Source organism: Coregonus clupeaformis, unplaced genomic scaffold (genome assembly GCF_020615455.1).
Source record: "Coregonus clupeaformis isolate EN_2021a unplaced genomic scaffold, ASM2061545v1 scaf0004, whole genome shotgun sequence".
In the NCBI taxonomy this organism is placed as follows: domain Eukaryota; kingdom Metazoa; phylum Chordata; class Actinopteri; order Salmoniformes; family Salmonidae; genus Coregonus; species Coregonus clupeaformis.
Window position 1 is genome coordinate 723553 of NW_025533459.1, and position 17076 is coordinate 740628.

At 47.0% G+C, this 17076-nt stretch overlaps 1 protein-coding gene across 1 annotated transcript in view; it reads left to right on the plus strand.

The window, feature by feature from the left end:
• The window catches only part of LOC121555760 (netrin receptor UNC5A-like), a 125594-nt gene extending 110190 nt beyond the window's left edge, over positions 1–15404 (plus strand). The window contains exons 8-11 of the mRNA XM_045212275.1: positions 2623–2772; positions 6862–7026; positions 9033–9217; positions 13753–15404. Coding sequence (XP_045068210.1) covers positions 2623–2772; positions 6862–7026; positions 9033–9217; positions 13753–13918 — 666 coding nt within the window. The 3' untranslated portion in view covers positions 13919–15404. The remainder of the gene's footprint in view (positions 1–2622; positions 2773–6861; positions 7027–9032; positions 9218–13752) is intronic.
• Positions 15405–17076: the final 1672 nt, after the last annotated feature.

The following is a 17076-nucleotide window of genomic DNA, read 5'->3' on the forward strand; positions in this document are numbered from 1 at the left end:
ATACAGTTGTCTTTCTGAACTGAGTTGTAGGACAGGAAGGAAACTGCTTAGGGATGTCACCATGAGGCCATCGGTGATTTTAAAACAGCTACAGATTCAATGGCTGTGATGGGAGGAAACTGAGGATGGATCAACAACATTGTAGTGACGCCACAATAATGACTTAAAAGAATAATACAAATATACAGAATAAAAGTATTCCAAAACATGCGTATGTATTCTCTCTCTCTCTCTCAATTTCAATTCAATTTAAGGGCTTTATTGACATGGGAAACGTGTGTTAACATTACCAAAGCAAGTGAAGTAGATAGTAAACAAAAGTGAAATAAACAATAAATATTAACAGTAAACATTACACTCAGAAGTTCCAAAAGAATAAAGACATTTCAAATGTCATATTATGTAGATATACAGTGTTGTAACAATGTGCAAATAGTTAAAGTACAAATGGGAAAATAAATAAACATAAATATGGGTTGTATTTACAATGGTGTTTGTTCTTCACTGGTTGCCCTTTTCTTGTGGCAACAGGTCACACATCTTGCAGCTGTGATGGCACACTGTGGTTTTTCACCCAGTAGATAAGGGAGTTTATCAAAATTGGGTTTGTTTTCAAATTCTTTGTGGATCGCTGTAATCTGAGGGAAATATGTGTCTCTAATATGGTCATACATTTGGCAGGAGGTTAGGAAGTGCAGCTCAGTTTCCACCTCATTTTGTGGGCAGTGTGCACATTGCCTGTCTTCTCTTGAGAGCCAGGTCTGCCTACGGCGGCCTTTCTCAATAGCAAGGCTATGCTCACTGAGTCTGTACATAGTCAAACCTTTCCTTAAGTTTGGGTCTGTCACAGTGGTCAGGTATTCTGCCACTGTGTACTCTCTGTTTAGGGCCAAATAGCATTCTAGTTTGCTCAGTTTTTTTGTTTGTTCTTTCCAATGTGTCAATTAATTCTCTTTTTGTTTTCTCATGATTTGGTTGGGTCTAATTGTGTTGTTGTTGTCTCTCTCTCTCTCTCTCTCTCTCTCTCTCTCTCTCTCTCTCTCTCTCTCTCTTCTCTCTCTCTCTCTCTCAAATCAAATCAAATCAAATCAAATTGTATTGGCCACATGCGCCGAATACAACAGGTGCAGACATTACAGTGAAATGCTTACTTACAGCCCTTAACCAACAGTGCATTTATTTTTAATATAAAAAAAGTAAAATAAAACAACAACAAAAAAGTGTTGAGAAAAAAAGAGCAGAAGTAAAATAAAATAACAGTAGGGAGGCTATATATACAGGGGGGTACCGGTGCAGAGTCAATGTGCGGGGGCACCGGCTAGTTGAGGTAGTTGAAGTAATATGTACATGTGGGTAGAGTTAAAGTGACTATGCATATATAATTAACAGAGTAGCAGCAGCGTAAAAAGATGGGGTGGGGGGTGGGGGTGCAGTGCAAATAGTCCGGGTAGCCATGAGTTACCCAGACTATTTTTTGGACCTAGACTTGGCACTCCGGTACCGCTTGCCGTGCGGTAGCAGAGACAACAGTCTATGACTAGGGTGGCTGGAGTCTTTGACAATTTTGAGGGCCTTCCACTGACACCGCCTGGTATAGAGGTCCTGGATGGCAGGAAGCTTGGCCCCAGTGATGTACTGGGCCGTACGCACTACCCTCTGTAGTGCCTTGCGGTCGGAGGCCAAGCAGTTGCCATACCAGGCGGTGATGCAACCAGTCAGGATGCTCTCGATGGTGCAGCTGTAAAAAAATTTGAGGATCTGAGGACCCATGCCAAATCTTTTCAGTCTCCTGAGGGGGAATAGGCTTTGTCGTGCCCTCTTCACGACTGTCTTGGTGTGTTTGGACCATGATAGTTTGTTGGTGATGTGGACACCAAGGAACTTGAAGCTCTCAACCTGTTCCACTACAGCCCCGTCGATGAGAATGGGGGCGTGCTCAGTCGTCTTTTTTTTCCTGTAGTCCACAATCATCTCCTTTGTCTTGGTCACGTTGAGGGAGAGGTTGTTATCCTGGCACCACACGGCCAGGTCTCTGACCTCCTCCCTATAGGCTGTCTCATCGTTGTCGGTGATCAGGCCTACCACTGTCGTGTTTTCGGCAAACTTAATGATGGTGTTGGAGTCATGCCTGGCCATGCAGTCATGGGTGAACAGGGAGTACAGGAGGGGACTGAGCACGCACCCCTGAGGGGCCCCCGTGTTGAGGATCAGTGTGGCAGATGTGTTGTTACCTACCCTTACCACCTGGGGGCGGCCCGTCAGGAAGTCCAGGATCCAGTTGCAGAGGGAGGTGTTTAGTCTCAGGATCCTTAGCTTAGTGATGAGCTTTGAGGGCACTATGGTGTTGAATGCTGAGCTGTAGTCAATGAACAGCATTCTCAGGTAGGTGTTCCTCTTGTCCAGGTGGGAAAGGGCAGTGTGGAGTGCAATAGAGATTGCATCATCTGTGGATCTGTTGGGGCGGTATGCAAATGTAGTGGGTCTAGGGTTTCTGGGATAATGGTGTTGATGGGTCTCTCTCTCTATCTCTATCACTATCTCTTTCTCTCTCTCTCTCTCTCTCTCTCTCTCTCTCTCTCTCTCTCTCTCTCTATCTATCTCTCTCTCTCTCCCTCTCTCTAGGAGGTGATGCAGATGGAGAGACAGCTAGGAGGTCGTCTGATTGATGAGCCCCACGTCCTGCTGTTTAAAGACAGCTACCACAACCTGCGCCTCTCCATCCACGACATGCCCCAGGCACACTGGAGGAGCAAACTACTGGCTGGGTACCAGGTGAGTTCAAAATATCATTTCATTGTCAATGTGTTGTTTTACAGGGTCAGGTCATAGAGGTACGACGCCCCAAGAGCAAATTATGGTTTAGTGCCTTGCTCAAGGGCATATCGACAGATTTGTTTTAAAGCTAATTGCCTGTTTGCAGTGATATGAGTGAGAGTGACTAACAAAATCAATGGGGGTCCCCCGGTCGGTAATTCGACCAAGATGACTACAAGTTTAGATAGCTGGCTAGACTAATTTCCCAATCTATAAAATGTTAACTGACATGGCAAAGTGAGTGACTGTCAGTGACTGACATAAGAGAGAACACTGATGATGCACAACCGCTTTTCAAAATGTCACCTTGTGTATTCTACTGTTCTAACTCTCAACAGTAAGTTGAGACCCCGACTGAGCTAAAAAAATAATAAATAAATAAGTATTGTTAGGTTTTTGGAAAATGGCCGCCGGTTACCCATCCCTGCCCCATATAGAGCCCTATGCCCCCTGGTCAAAAGTAGTGCACTACATAGGGAATATGGTGCCATTTGGGACACAGTTGTTATTTCAGTGTTTGGTAACTAGTACATTTTTGATAATTTAGCTGACTAATGAGCATGAGTGGTTTAATGAATCACCATGAGGTCTCAAAGACTTTGACCACATTTTTACATTTACATTTTACATTTTAGTCATTTAGCAGACGCTCTTATCCAGAGCGACATACAGTTAGTGAGTGCATACATTAATTTTTTTATTTTTCATACTAGCCCCCCGTGGGAATCGAACCCACAACCCTGGCGTTGCAAACGCCATGCTCTACCAACTGAGCTACATCCCTGCCGGCCAATTGTGCGCCGCCCCATGGGTCTCCCGGTCACGGACAGCTACGACAGAGCCTGGATTTGAACCAGGATCTCTAGTGGCACAGCTAGCACTGCGATGCAGTGCCTTAGACCACTGCGCCACTCGGGAGAATTCGGGAGAATTTTTAAATGGCTTTAGACACAAATGTCTCTTGAATGCTGCTGATACAACGATGGTCCCTTCATGGTCCCTTTAAGAGATGTTCAGATTTTGGGGGATTTTTAATTGAGTGTTGTCGGGGTTTGTCTTCCATTGATCATTTGAAATATTTCTAGGATAGAAGGAGTTGAGAGAGTCAGGGACTTCTGCCTAAAAACCATTGTGGCCTTGCTTCAGGCTTAGAGGATCAGTGTGCTGTGCCTTCAGAGAGGGGGGACTGTGTGTGTGTGTGTGTGTGTAGCAGCCTCCACAGTTCCTGTCTGATTGATTCTACTAGGAGCCTCTCAAAGGGCGCTCAGATCAAATATAGAAGAGGGCATTAATACTCCTAGAACTGCCTTCACATCCTGACTCCTGGAACCTCTCTACCTCTCCTCCTCTCTCCTACTCCCTCCCTCCCTCCACCTCTCCACCTTTCCTTTACCTCAACCTCTCCTCCTCTCTCTCTCTCTCTCTCTCTCTCTCTCTCTCTCTCTCTCTCTCTCTCTCTCTCTCTCTCTCTCTCTTTCTCTCCACCTCTCTCCTACTCCCTCTCTCCCTTCCTCCACCTCTCTGCTACTACCTCTCTCCACCTCTCCTCTCCTTCACATCTGCTTGGCCTACTGCAAATGGAGAAGGAAAAAGAGGGGGTGAGGGAGGAGGAGAGAGGTGGAGAGGAGGGGGTGAGGGAGGAGAGAGGTGGAGAGGTGGGGGTGAGAGAGGTGGAGAGGAGGGGGTGAGGGAGGAGGAGAGAGGTGGAGAGGAGGGGGTGAGGGAGGAGGAGAGGAGGGGTGAGGGAGGAGGAGAGAGGTGGGGGTGAGGGAGGATGAGAGAGGTGGAGAGGGGGGGGTGAGGGAGGAGGAGAGAGGTGGAGAGGTGGGGGTGAGAGAGGAGGAGAGAGGTGGGGGGGGGGTGAGGGAGGAGGAGAGAGGTGGAGAGGTGGGGGTGAGAGAGGAGGAGAGAGGTGGAGAGGAGGGGGTGAGGGAGGAGGAGAGAGGTGGAGAGGGGGGGTGAGGGAGGAGGTGCCATTTGGAAGAAGCATCAGAGAAGGCCCTGGTTTCTCGATCTGGACTGCTGAAGACTTCCTCTCTGTCACTGCCAGGTCGCTCCCTCACCTGCTCCTCTCCTGCCAGCCTGGGTCACAGTGCCCCTATCTGGCCACATGCATGTACTGCAGCTGCTCTGCCCTCTGAAATGACTGGTAATGGTTAGCAGACGCTAAATGCGTGCATACATTTTTACGTATGGGTGAACCCGGGGATCGAACCCACTACCCTGGCGTTACAAGCGCCATGCTCTACCAATTGAGCTACAGAGGACCACTAGTTAGTAAATATGAACGGTTAGATACTAGTTACTACATATGAAAGGTTAGATACTAGTTAATATATACTGTATGCTTGGTTAAGGCCAACCCGTTAACCGAAACAAACTCTGGAGTTGAGAAGCTCTGCTCTGAAATGACTTCTGAACTAGAGGTGGAGAGTGCAGGCAGTCTGCCCTGGTTTTGTCTGCCTTACCCCCATCTCTACCTCTATTACCTCTCCGTCTCTCTCTTTCTGTCTGTCTCTCTCCGTCTGTCTCTCTCTCCGTCTCTCTCTCTCCGTCTGTCTCTCTCTCCGTCTGTCTCTCTCTCCGTCTGTCTCCCTGTCTCTCTCTCCGTCTGTCTCTCTGTCTCTCTCTCCGTCTGTCTCTCTCCATCTGTCTCTCTGTCTCTCTCTCCGTCTGTCTCTCTCCGTTTGTCTCTGTCTATCTCTACGTCTGTCTCTCTCTGTCTGTCTCTGTCTCTCTCTACGTATGTCTCTCTCTGTCTGTCTCTCTGTCTCTCTCCGTCTGTTTCTCACCATTTGTCTCTCTGTCTCTCTCTCCGTCTGTCTCTCTCTGTCTGTCTCTCGCCGTATGTCTCTCGCCGTTTCTCTGTGTCTCTCGCCATCTGTCTCTCTGTCTCTCTCCGTCTGTCTCTCGCCATCTGTCTCTCTGTCTCTCTCTCCATCTGTCTCTCGCCATATGTCTCTCGCCGTTTCTCTGTGTCTCTCGCCGTCTGTCTCTCTGTGTCTCTCTCCATTTGTCTCTCTCCGTCTGTCTCTCCGTGTCTCTCTCCGTCTCTCTCTGTCTGTCTCTGTGTCTGTCTTCGTCTCTCTCCGTGTCTCTCTCCGTCTCTCTCTCTCTCAGGGCTCTGTGCAGGCCAGTCAAGGTCTTCCACACCGATCTCAACAAACCATTTCTGTATGGACCTTGCTTTGTGCACGGGGGCATTGTCATGCTGAAACAGGAAAGGGCCTTCCCCAAACTGTTGCCACAAAGTTGGAAGCACAGAATCGTCTAGAATGACATTGTATGCTGTAGCGTTAAGATTTCCCTTCACTGGAACTAAGGGGCCTAGCCCGAACCATGAATAAAAGCCCCAGAACATTATTCCTCCTCCACCAAACTTTACAATAGCAGCACTTACAGTTGACAGGGGCAGCTCTAGCAGGGCAGACATTTGACGAACTGACTTGTTGGAAAGGTGGCATCCTATGCCGGTGCCAAGTTGAAAGTTACTGAGCTCTTCAGGAAGGCCATTCTACTGCCAATGTTTGTCTACGGAGATTGCATAGCTGTGTGCTCGATTTTATACACCCGTCAATTTGAAGGGGAGTCCACATACTTTTGTATATAGTACCTCTATCTTACCTCAGTGCTTCTCTGAGCAACAGGGAGAGAACATTTTAGTCATGAATAAATTCAATCAGACATTCAGCAGGTACCTGACTGGTTTGTAAAAACTGGAGCTTCAGTATCTGCTATTAAAACCTAGTCACTTTAAAATCTTTGGCGTGAAAAAGTTACGGTAGCTTCATGTATTCATAATCTACTCAGAATAGAGACCTGGTTTTCTTCCTCTCTCAGAACTCAACCATCAACTCAACGACCTGCTCATTTAGAACCGGGATCTTTGGAAACCCGGCTTTCTCCACTAATATAAGTCAACTAAGATCGTGATCATTCTGCTGCTCATACCCTCTCACGGGGCAGCTAGTCACATCTGAAACCTTTGCTTTATATTGGGTCATATTGTGTTCTAGACTATAATGTTATTCTGTTCTTGTTCTCTAGGAGATCCCGTTCTACCACATCTGGAACGGTTCCCAGCGGTACCTCCACTGTACCTTCACCCTAGAGCGCCTCAGCCTCAGTACCTGTGAGCTCACCTGTCAGCTGTGTGTCTGGCAGGTGGAGGGGGAGGGACAGAGCTTCAGCCTCGACTTCAACATCGCCAAGGTAACGCTCATATACAGTGGGGGGGAAAAAAGTATTTAGTCAGCCACCAATTGTGCAAGTTCTCCCACTTAAAAAGATGAGAGAGGCCTGTAATTTTCATCATAGGTACACGTCAACTATGACAGACAAATTGAGGGGAAAAAAATCCAGAAAATCACATTGTAGGATTTTTAATGAATTTATTTGCAAATTATGGTGGAAAATAAGTATTTGGTCACCTACAAACAAGCAAGATTTCTGGCTCTCACAGACCTGTAACTTCTTCTTTAAGAGGCCCCTCTGTCCTCCACTCATTACCTGTATTAATGGCACCTGTTTGAACTTGTTATCAGTATAAAAGACACCTGTCCACAACCTCAAACAGTCACACTCCAAACTCCACTATGGCCAAGACCAAAGAGCTGTCAAAGGACACCAGAAACAAAATTGTAGACCTGCACCAGGCTGGGAAGACTGAATCTGCAATAGGTAAGCAGCTTGGTTTGAAGAAATCAACTGTGGGAGCAATTATTAGGAAATGGAAGACATACAAGACCACTGATAATCTCCCCTCGATCTGGGGCTCCACGCAAGATCTCACCCCCGTGGGTCAAAATGATCACAAGAACGGTGAGCAAAATCCCAGAACCACACGGGGGGACCTGGTGAATGACCTGCAGAGAGCTGGGACCAAAGTAACAAAGCCTACCATCAGTAACACACTACGCCGCCAGGGACTCAAATCCTGCAGTGCCAGACGTGTCCCCCTGCTTAAGCCAGTACATGTCCAGGCCCGTCTGAAGTTTGCTAGAGTGCATTTGGATGATCCAGAAGAGGATTGGGAGAATGTCATATGGTCAGATGAAACCAAAATATAACTTTTTTTGTAAAAACTCACCTCGTCGTGTTTGGAGGACAAAGAATGCTGAGTTGCATCCAAAGAACACCATACCTACTGTGAAGCATGGGGGGTGGAAACATCATGCTTTGGGGCTGTTTTTCTGCAAAGGGACCAGGACGACTGATCCGTGTAAAGGAAAGAATGAATGGGGCCATGTATCGTGAGATTTTGAGTGAAAACCTCCTTCCATCAGCAAGGGCATTGAAGATGAAACGTGGCTGGGTCTTTCAGCATGACAATGATCCCAAACACACCGCCCGGGCAATGAAGGAGTGGCTTCGTAAGAAGCATTTCAAGGTCCTGGAGTGGCCTAGCCAGTCTCCAGATCTCAACCCCATAGAAAATCTTTGGAGGGAGTTGAAAGTCCGTGTTGCCCAGCGACAGCCCCAAATCATCACTGCTCTAGAGGAGATCTGCATGGAGGAATGGGCCAAAATACCAGCAACAGTGTGTGAAAACCTTGTGAAGACTTACAGAAAATGTTTGACCTGTGTCATTGCCAACAAAGGGTATATAACAAAGTATTGAGAAACTTTTGTTATTGACCAAATACTTATTTTCCACCATAATTTGCAAATAAATTCATTAAAAATCCTACAATGTGATTTTCTGGATTTTTCTTTCTCATTTTGTCTGTCATAGTTGTCGTGTACCTATGATGAAAATTACAGGCCTCTCTCATCTTTAAGTGGGAGAACTTGCACAATTGGTGGCTGACTAAATACTTTTTTCCCCCCACTGTATACGACACAATACTATGATACAATATGCTCCTCCATGATATACAGTACTACATTACAGAGCTTCAGTCTCGACTTTAACATCACCAAGGTAACACTCAGGTCACATATGATGTAGTTCACACAATGCCTCTCCAAGATATGTGTTGATATGATCCATCCAAAGAGATGGACTCTTTTTTTGGCTCTTAACAATAACAGTCCTTTTATATGTGTGTGGCTGCTACTCTCTATGCTCTAATCCTGTTTATTTGGTTCAAATGACCTAAGAAGACAGCAGTCCCCTGGACTATATAGTTCATGGCTCGTAGCTATACAGGACATGTGTATGTCTCTGTCCCTATGTGTTCCTATATAACCCTTTATATATTCCTCTGGCCCTATAGGACTGTCGGCCCCTGGACTCTGAGTTCCTGCTGATGGACACTAACCCTAACGGGATGGCTCTAGCAGGACCCAGTGCTTTCCAGATCCCCTATCTGATCAGGCAGAAGATCTGCAGCAGCTTGGATACACCTTGTCCCAACGGGGCCGATTGGAGACTGCTGGCCCAGAGACTCAAACTGGACAGGTAACTAACCCTAACCCCTGACCCTAAACTAGAGACTCAAACTGGACAACTAACTAACCATAGCCCCAAACCTAACGGTAGGGGGAGTGCATTCGGAAAGTATTCAGACCCCTTAACTTTTTCCACATTTTGTTACGTTTCAGCCTTATTCTAAAACTGAATTTTTGTCTTTTTTTCCTCATCAATCTACACACAATATCCAATCACGACAAAGCAACAACAGGTTTTTAGACATTTTTGCAAATGTATTACAAATAAAAAACGGAAATATCACATTTACATAAGTATTCAGACCCTTTACTCAGTACTTTGTTGAAGCACATTTGGCAGCGATTACAGCCTCGAGTCTTCTTGGGTATGACGCTACAAGCTTGGCACACCTGTATTTGGGGAGTTTCTCCCATTCCTATCTGCAGATCCTCTCAAGCTCTGTCAGGTTGGATGGGGAGCACAGCTATTTTCAGGTCTCTCCAGAGATGTTAGATCGGGTTCAATTCCGGGCTCTGGCTGGGCCACTCAAGGACATTCAGAGACTTGTCCAGAAGCCACTCCTGCGTTGTCTTGGTTGTGTGCTTAGGGTTGTTGTCCTGTTGGAATGTGACACTTCGCCCCAGTCTGAGGTCCTGAGTGCTCTGGAGCAGGTTTTCATCAAGGATCTCTCTGTATTTTGCTCTGTTCATCCTTCCCTCGATCCTGACTAGTCTCCCAATCCCTGCCGCTGAAAAACATCCCCACAGCATGATGCTGCCACCACCATGCTTCACCGTAGGGATGGTGTCAGGTTTCCTCCAGACGTGACGCTTGGCATTCAGGCCAAAAGGTTCAGGCCAAAAGGTTCAATCGAAAACTCCAAGCGGGCTGTCGTGCCTTTTACTGAGGAGTGGCTTCCGTCTGGCCACTCTACCATAAAGGCCTGATTGCTGCAGAGATGGTTGTCCTTCTGGAAGGTTCTCCCATCTCCACAGAGGATCTCTGGAACTCTGTCAGAGTGACCATCGGGTTCTTGGTCACCTCCCTGACCAAGGCTCTTCTCCCCCGATTACTCAGTTTGGCCGGGCGGCCAGCTCTAGGAAGAGTCTTGGTGGTTCCAAACTTCTTCCATCTAAGAATGATGGAGGCCTCTGTGTTCTTGAACCTTCAGTGCTGCAGATTTTTTTTGTCTAAAAACCTGTTTTTGCTTTGTCATTATGGGGTATTGTGTGTAGATTGATGAGGGGAATTTTTTTTAAAAATCCATTTTAGAATAAGGCTGTAACGTAACAAAATGTGGAAAAAGTCAAGGGGTCTGAAAACTTTCCCAATGCACCGTATAGGGCTAAAAGATTGGTTTGGGACTGGGCCTAGGTATAGAGATTCAGTATTGGTTTGGTACTGGGCCCATTTAACATGATTTAACACAGCTAATTTGTCCCAGTAACTTTCTCATTTAAATCAGGCTTTAGTTTAAACAGGAAAGAATCAGAGAGAAAAACCCTGATCAATTACCTTCCGATGTAACTTCTTCCTGGTAATGAAGTCTATTATGTCCACATCAGCTGGATTGACCCTAATTAATTACACATTGGATTGGTGCAGGACAGGTCCAATTAGCCCTGTTTGGCTCAACCTAATCCATTCCCATTTAGTTCCCTTAAAGCAACATCTCCTCTGTTGGGTAAAGGGGCAATCTGGGATCGGTACGTCCCATGTTCTTTGCTTTGATGGAAGGGGTTTTAATCCATCTAACATGGATGTATCCAATGGATGTAGCCTGCAGCTAATCTAAGACATGCTGTAGTCACGTGTGTGTGTGTGTGTGTGTGTGTGTGTGTGTGTGTGTGTGTGTGTGTGTGTGTGTGTCTGTCTGTCTGTCTGTCTGTCTGTCTGTCTGTCTGTCGTGTGTGCTAGGGTGTGTGTGTGTGCGTGTGTGAGTGAATACAAGCAGGCAGAGGTGAACGTAACCAATCGATAAAACACCAAATGTTAGTAGTTGATTTTATCTCTTACTATACAGAACAGTGTAGTGTGAAAGGCTGTTTCTCCCTACTATAAGGAACAGTGTGGTGTGAAAGGCTGTTTCTGCAGTACACTAGATACTATAAGCTGTAATGTGAAGAACACATTCTAATCGCCACACAGCCCTTTTGTATATTAACAATTTAAGCGTATTGGTTCACTGGTACAGTTTACTACCATCATGGTCTTAGTTGTGGCCCTGTATGTAGTTGGCTGGGAGGTGATGTGTTCCTGTAGAATACAATACAGTACCTTTTCCCACCCGCCTGACTGTCTGTTGGATGTCCACACACACACACACACACACACACACACACACACACACACACACACGCTGAATATAAGCCTGTAATAGTCTGAAAGCTTTGTCGTTCCTTGTATCCATTTAAGTAATTTTCACTGCAGTAGGTTAGCAGGACAGAGTGAATAATTACAAAGGTCTAGCTGTGTTCTCCAGATGAAGCTGAAGGACTGACAGGCTTGCTGACCTTCCTCTACCCTCAACCTCTCCTCACACCCCGACCCCCCAACCCTCTACCCCCCGACCTCTAGGCTAGTTCCCCCATTCACCTTTGATGTGGTACACAACAACACTTCAATCCCTAGTCAGTAGAGGATCAGAAAAAGGCCATTACATGGAACGAGCCACTCCAGATACCTCTGGGAGGAAGATTCTAGCCGCTGTCATCCTCCACATCACATTTGCTACTGAGCTGAAGGAATGGGTCTCGTCCCAAATGGCACCCTATTCCCTATGTAGTGCACTACTTCTGACCAGGGTCCATAGGGAGGCCCATAGGGCTCTTGTCAAAAGAAGTGCACTATATAGGGAATAGGGTGCCATTTGGGATGCAGGCAACATGTGAGGAAGGACAGGGGTCACTGCATTTAGGTCTATTGATTGGTTGGGTTTGATGTGAAAGGTTAAGGCCTGGAAGTGGAAAAGGTCATTTCCTACTTTAAATGTGAACGTTCTTTAAGGGATTTATTAAAGGTTTTATGTGTGATTTATGTTGGATTCATTGCCATGTTTATAATCACATGCAAAAAGGGGATCCTAACTGCTCAAGGGGAAGGGATAAGACTTCTAAAAGGAATGGTTTGATGTATATTGTTTGCTTACAGAAGTAGTATAGTATAGTATAGTGTGGTGTAGTGTAATATAGTATAGTATAGTATAGTATAGTGTGGTATAGTGTAGTGTGGTATAGTATAGTATAGTATAGTATAGTATAGTATAGTGTGGTGTAGTGTAGTGTGGTATATTATAGTGTGGTATAGTGTAGTGTAGTGTAGTGTAGTATATTATGGTATAGTGTAGTATAGTATATAGTATAGTATAGTATAGTATGGGCTGCAGAGGAGCGCAGAGTATGTCAGCAGCTTGATGGTTGTTCATCACATCACTAAAGGACTTTACAGTGCAGTATTGGGGGAAGGATACGTCAACAAGGACTCACAAAATGACTTTACAGTGCAGTATTGGGGGAAGGAGACGTCAACAAGGACTCACAAAGGACTTTACAGTGCAGTATTGGGGGAAGGATACGTCAACAAGGACTCACAAAGGACTTTACAGTGCAGTATTGGGGGAAGGATACGTCAACAAGGACTACAAAGGACTTTACAGTGCAGTATTGGGGGAAGGATACGTCAACAAGGACTCACAAAATGACTTTACAGTGCAGTATTGGGGGAAGGATACGTCAACAAGGACTCACAAAGGACTTTACAGTGCAGTATTGGGGGAAGGATACGTCAACAAGGACTCACAAAGGACTTTACAGTGCAGTATTGGGGGAAGGATACGTCAACAAGGACTCACAAAGGACTTTACAGTGCAGTATTGGGGGAAGGATATGTCAACAAGGGACAAGAAACAACCCAGAGACAACATGACTGGATAAATTAACTACGAGATATTGAATAAATAACGAATAATTAATCTCTCCTCCCCCTCTCTCTCTCCCTTATTTTCCTCACCTCTCCTCTCCCTCTCCTCTCCACCTCTCCTCTCCACCTCTCCTTTCCCTCTCCTCTCCCTCTCCCCCTCTCCTCTCCTCCTCTCCCTCTCCCTCTCCTCTCCTCTCCCTCTCCTCTCCCTCTCCTCTCCTCTCCCTCCTCACCTCTCATCTCCCTCCTCACCTCTCCCTCTCCTCTCCCTCTTCACCTATCCTCTCCACCTCTCCTCTCCCTCTCCACCTCTCCTCTCCACCTCTCCCTCCTCTCCCCCTCACCTCTCCTCTCCCTCTCCACCTCTCCTCTCCCTCTCTCACCTCTCCTCTCCACCTCTCCTCTCCCTCTCCACCTCTCCTCTCCCTCCCCACCTCTCCTCTCCCTCCTCACCTCTCCTCTCCACCTCTCCTCTCCCTCTCCACCTCTCCTCTCCCTCCTCACCTCTCCTCTCCATCTCTCCTCTCCCTCCTCACCTCTCCTCTCCCTCCTCACCTCTCCTCCTCACCTCTCCTCTCCCTCCTCACCTCTCCTCTCCACCTCTCCTCTCCCTCTCCTCTCCCTCCTCTCCCTCTCCTCCTCTCCAGGCACATGAGTTTCTTTGCGTCCAAGGCGAGTCCCACCAGTGTGATTCTGGACCTGTGGGAGGCCCAACACTTCCACAGTGGAAACCTGAACCAGCTGGCCACCGTCATGGCCGACATCGGCAAGCAGGAAGCTATGATCTTCCTGGTCTCAGACGGAGACTGCTAGCCCTGGCTCTGTCCCACACTCAGCACTGCACCCTATTCCCTAGATAGTGCACCAAAGTAGGAGACTACCTAGGCAATAGGGTGCCATTTGAGATCGGTCCCCTAACGAGGGAGAGGACTGGAACAGGGTAAAATATACAGACACAAGAGAGAAGAGAAGAGAAGAACACTCCCTCTCCCTCCCCTCCTCGATGAGAAAAGAGGAGCTAAACAGAACCAGGATTTGGGAACAGGGTTCATGTATGTTATGTTAGATCTATCTATCCTCCCATGTCTCCATTCAGAACCCGGATGTCTGGAGAATGCAGGACCTGGGAGTGAGCTGGTCCTGTGAGGTTGTTTCTGGGTGATGTGCTTTTGTCAAAGTAAGGCAGGGATTCAACCCGTGTAGTGCTGTCGACAATGCATATTTTAAAGGCAATGTGCCCACATTTGCGGAGATCACATTCAAGGTAAAACGCTGCAGATGTCGGCTCGATTGGTTTTGCCTTTAAAAGGCGCGTAGTCGGATTGAATCCTGGTCCAGAGCTACTATGCCACAGGACTGTAGAGGATATCTGGTACACGGTATGGTATACCACTATGGCAGACAGGTGTACAAAGAGCTCTTTTATGTTGTTTAAGTCAAGTTCAGTAGCCATCAAGGTTTAACCTATAACCTTATATCCAAGAGACTTAGGATCAGATGACCGACAAGCATTTACAACACATGGGCCATACTTGGCCACAAAGTAGCAATATGCAAAATAATCACAACGTCAAGTTGGATCAGTGCCGCTTATGTTAGTCAGAGACAAACATGATCACGTTCAATATCTAATCTAACCCCCCCAGAGAAATTGAACTGTTTTGCCACTCTCTTAACAATGTGTGGTCGAACAGCAGAGTAGATTTATTTCTGCAACTGGCTGGACCATATTGTGAAGGAAAACAAAAAAAAGTTATCATGAGGGTCTATGATATCCAGTCACTGTCCATCCATTAACCCTGTGGTGTAATATGAGCTGTTTATCCATCTGTCATCACCTATGGTTTAAACAGGCGGTAGAAAATGAGCTGGACTTTTAGGCAGGCGATAGATTTTATGTCAAGATTCTAAAGAACACATCTGGTAGACATTCTGTTTGACTGTTTGTTGCCGTCCTGGATCAAGTCAAAGTGAAACTTCACCACAGTGAGTGAGTCTGTAATGTATTTATCAATTGAGACATTCCACAGCTCTACTGCTCTCAAATCAATATTTTCTATTTTTGGTTGGTTAGACTTTTGAGAGTAAAAGTTAGTTATCGGTCAGATACATTTCAGAAGTGGTTACAGTTGTTTTTACTATAAGCTCAAGACAATGTAGATTTTCCTTTTTTTGTTTCAAATGTATCATGGTGAGTTTTCGTATTTATCAAATTCCTCAGTTTGCTAAGGTGTAAAAGGGCAGAGGGGCTGTCTCTCTCTCTCTCTCTCTCTCTCTCTCTCTCTCTCTCTCTCTCTCTCTCTCTCTCTCTCTCTCTCTCTCTCTCTCTCTCTCTCTCTCTCTCTCTCTCTCTCTCTCGCCCTCTCTCTCTCTGTCTCTCTCTCTCTCTCTCTCTCTCTCTCTCTCTGCTCCCTCTCTCTCTGTGTCTCTCTCTTCTCTCTCGCTCCCTCTCTCTCTCTCTCTCACTCCCCTCGCTCCCTCTCTCTGTGTCTCTCTCTCTCGCTCCTCTCTCTCTGTGTCTCTCTCTCTCTCTGTTCTCTCTCTCTCTCTCTCTGTGTCTCTCTCTCTTTCCCTCCCTCCCTCCCCTCCCTCCCTCCCTCCCTCCCTCCCTCCCTCCCTCCCTCCCTCCCTCCCCTCTCCCTCCCTCCCTCCCTCCCTCCCTCCCTCCCTCTCTCTCTCTCTCTCTCTGTCTCTCTCTCTCTCTCTCTCTCTCTCTCTCTCTCTCTCTCTGTCTCTCTCTCTCTGTCTCTCTCTCTCTCTCTCTCTCTCTCTCTCTCTCTCTCTCACTCACTCACCACTCCACTCACTCACTCACCACTCACTCACTCACTCACTCACTCACTCTCTCTCTCTCTCTCTCTCTCTCTCTCTCTCTCTCACTCTCTCTCTCCCTGTGTCTCTCTCTCTGTGTCTCTCTCACTCTCTCACTCTCTATCTCTCTCTCGCTCCTCTCTCTCTCTCTCTCTCTCTCTCTCTCTCTCACTCTCTCTCTCCGTGCTCTCTCTCTGTGTCTCTCACTCTCTCACTCTCTCTCTCTCTCTCCTCCCTCCCTCTCTCTCTCTCACGCCTCTCTCTCTCTCTCTCTCTCTCTCTCACTATCTCTCTCTCTCACTCTCTGTGCTCTCTCTCTCTCTCACTCCCTCGCTCCCCCTCTCTGTGTCTCTCTCTCTCTCTCTCTCTCTCTCTCTCTGTCTCTCCCTCCCTCCCTCTCTCTCTCTCTCGCCATCTCTCACTCCCTCTCTCTCTCTCTCTCGCTCTCTCTCTCTCTCACCTCTCTCGCTCCCTCTCTTTCTCACTCTCTCTCTCTCTCTCTCTCGCTCCCTGTGTGTGTCTCTGTCTCTCTCTCTCGCTCCCTCGCTCTCTGTCTCTCTCTGCTCTCTCTCTCTCTGTGTCTCTCCCTCCCCCCTCCCTCTCTCTCTCTGTGTCCCTCCCTCACTCTCTCTCTCTCTCTCTCTCTCTCTCTCGCTCCCTCTCTCCCTCGCTCCCTCCCTCTCTCCCTCTCTTCAAAACTAATTTCTGAAGTTGCATTTTCTTCTGATGACTTTACGTATGTGTACCAAATGGGACCTGGTGTAATAGGGTACCAAATGGCACCTGGTGTAATAGGGTACCAAATGGCACCTGGTGTAATAGGGTACCAAATGGCACCTGGTGTAATAGGGTACCAAATGGCACCTGGTGTAATAGGGTACCAAATGGCACCTGGTGTAATAGGGTACCAAATGGCACCTGGTGTAATAGGGTACCAAATGGCACCTGGTGTAATAGGGTACCAAATGGCACCTGGTGTAATAGGGTACCAAATGGCACCTGGTGTAATAGGGTACCAAATGGCACCTGGTGTAATAGGGTACCAAATGGCACCTGGTGTAATAGGGTACCAAATGGCACCTGGTGTAATAGGGTACCAAATGGCACCTGGTGTAATAGGGTACCAAATGGCACCTGGTGTAATAGGGTACCAAATGGCA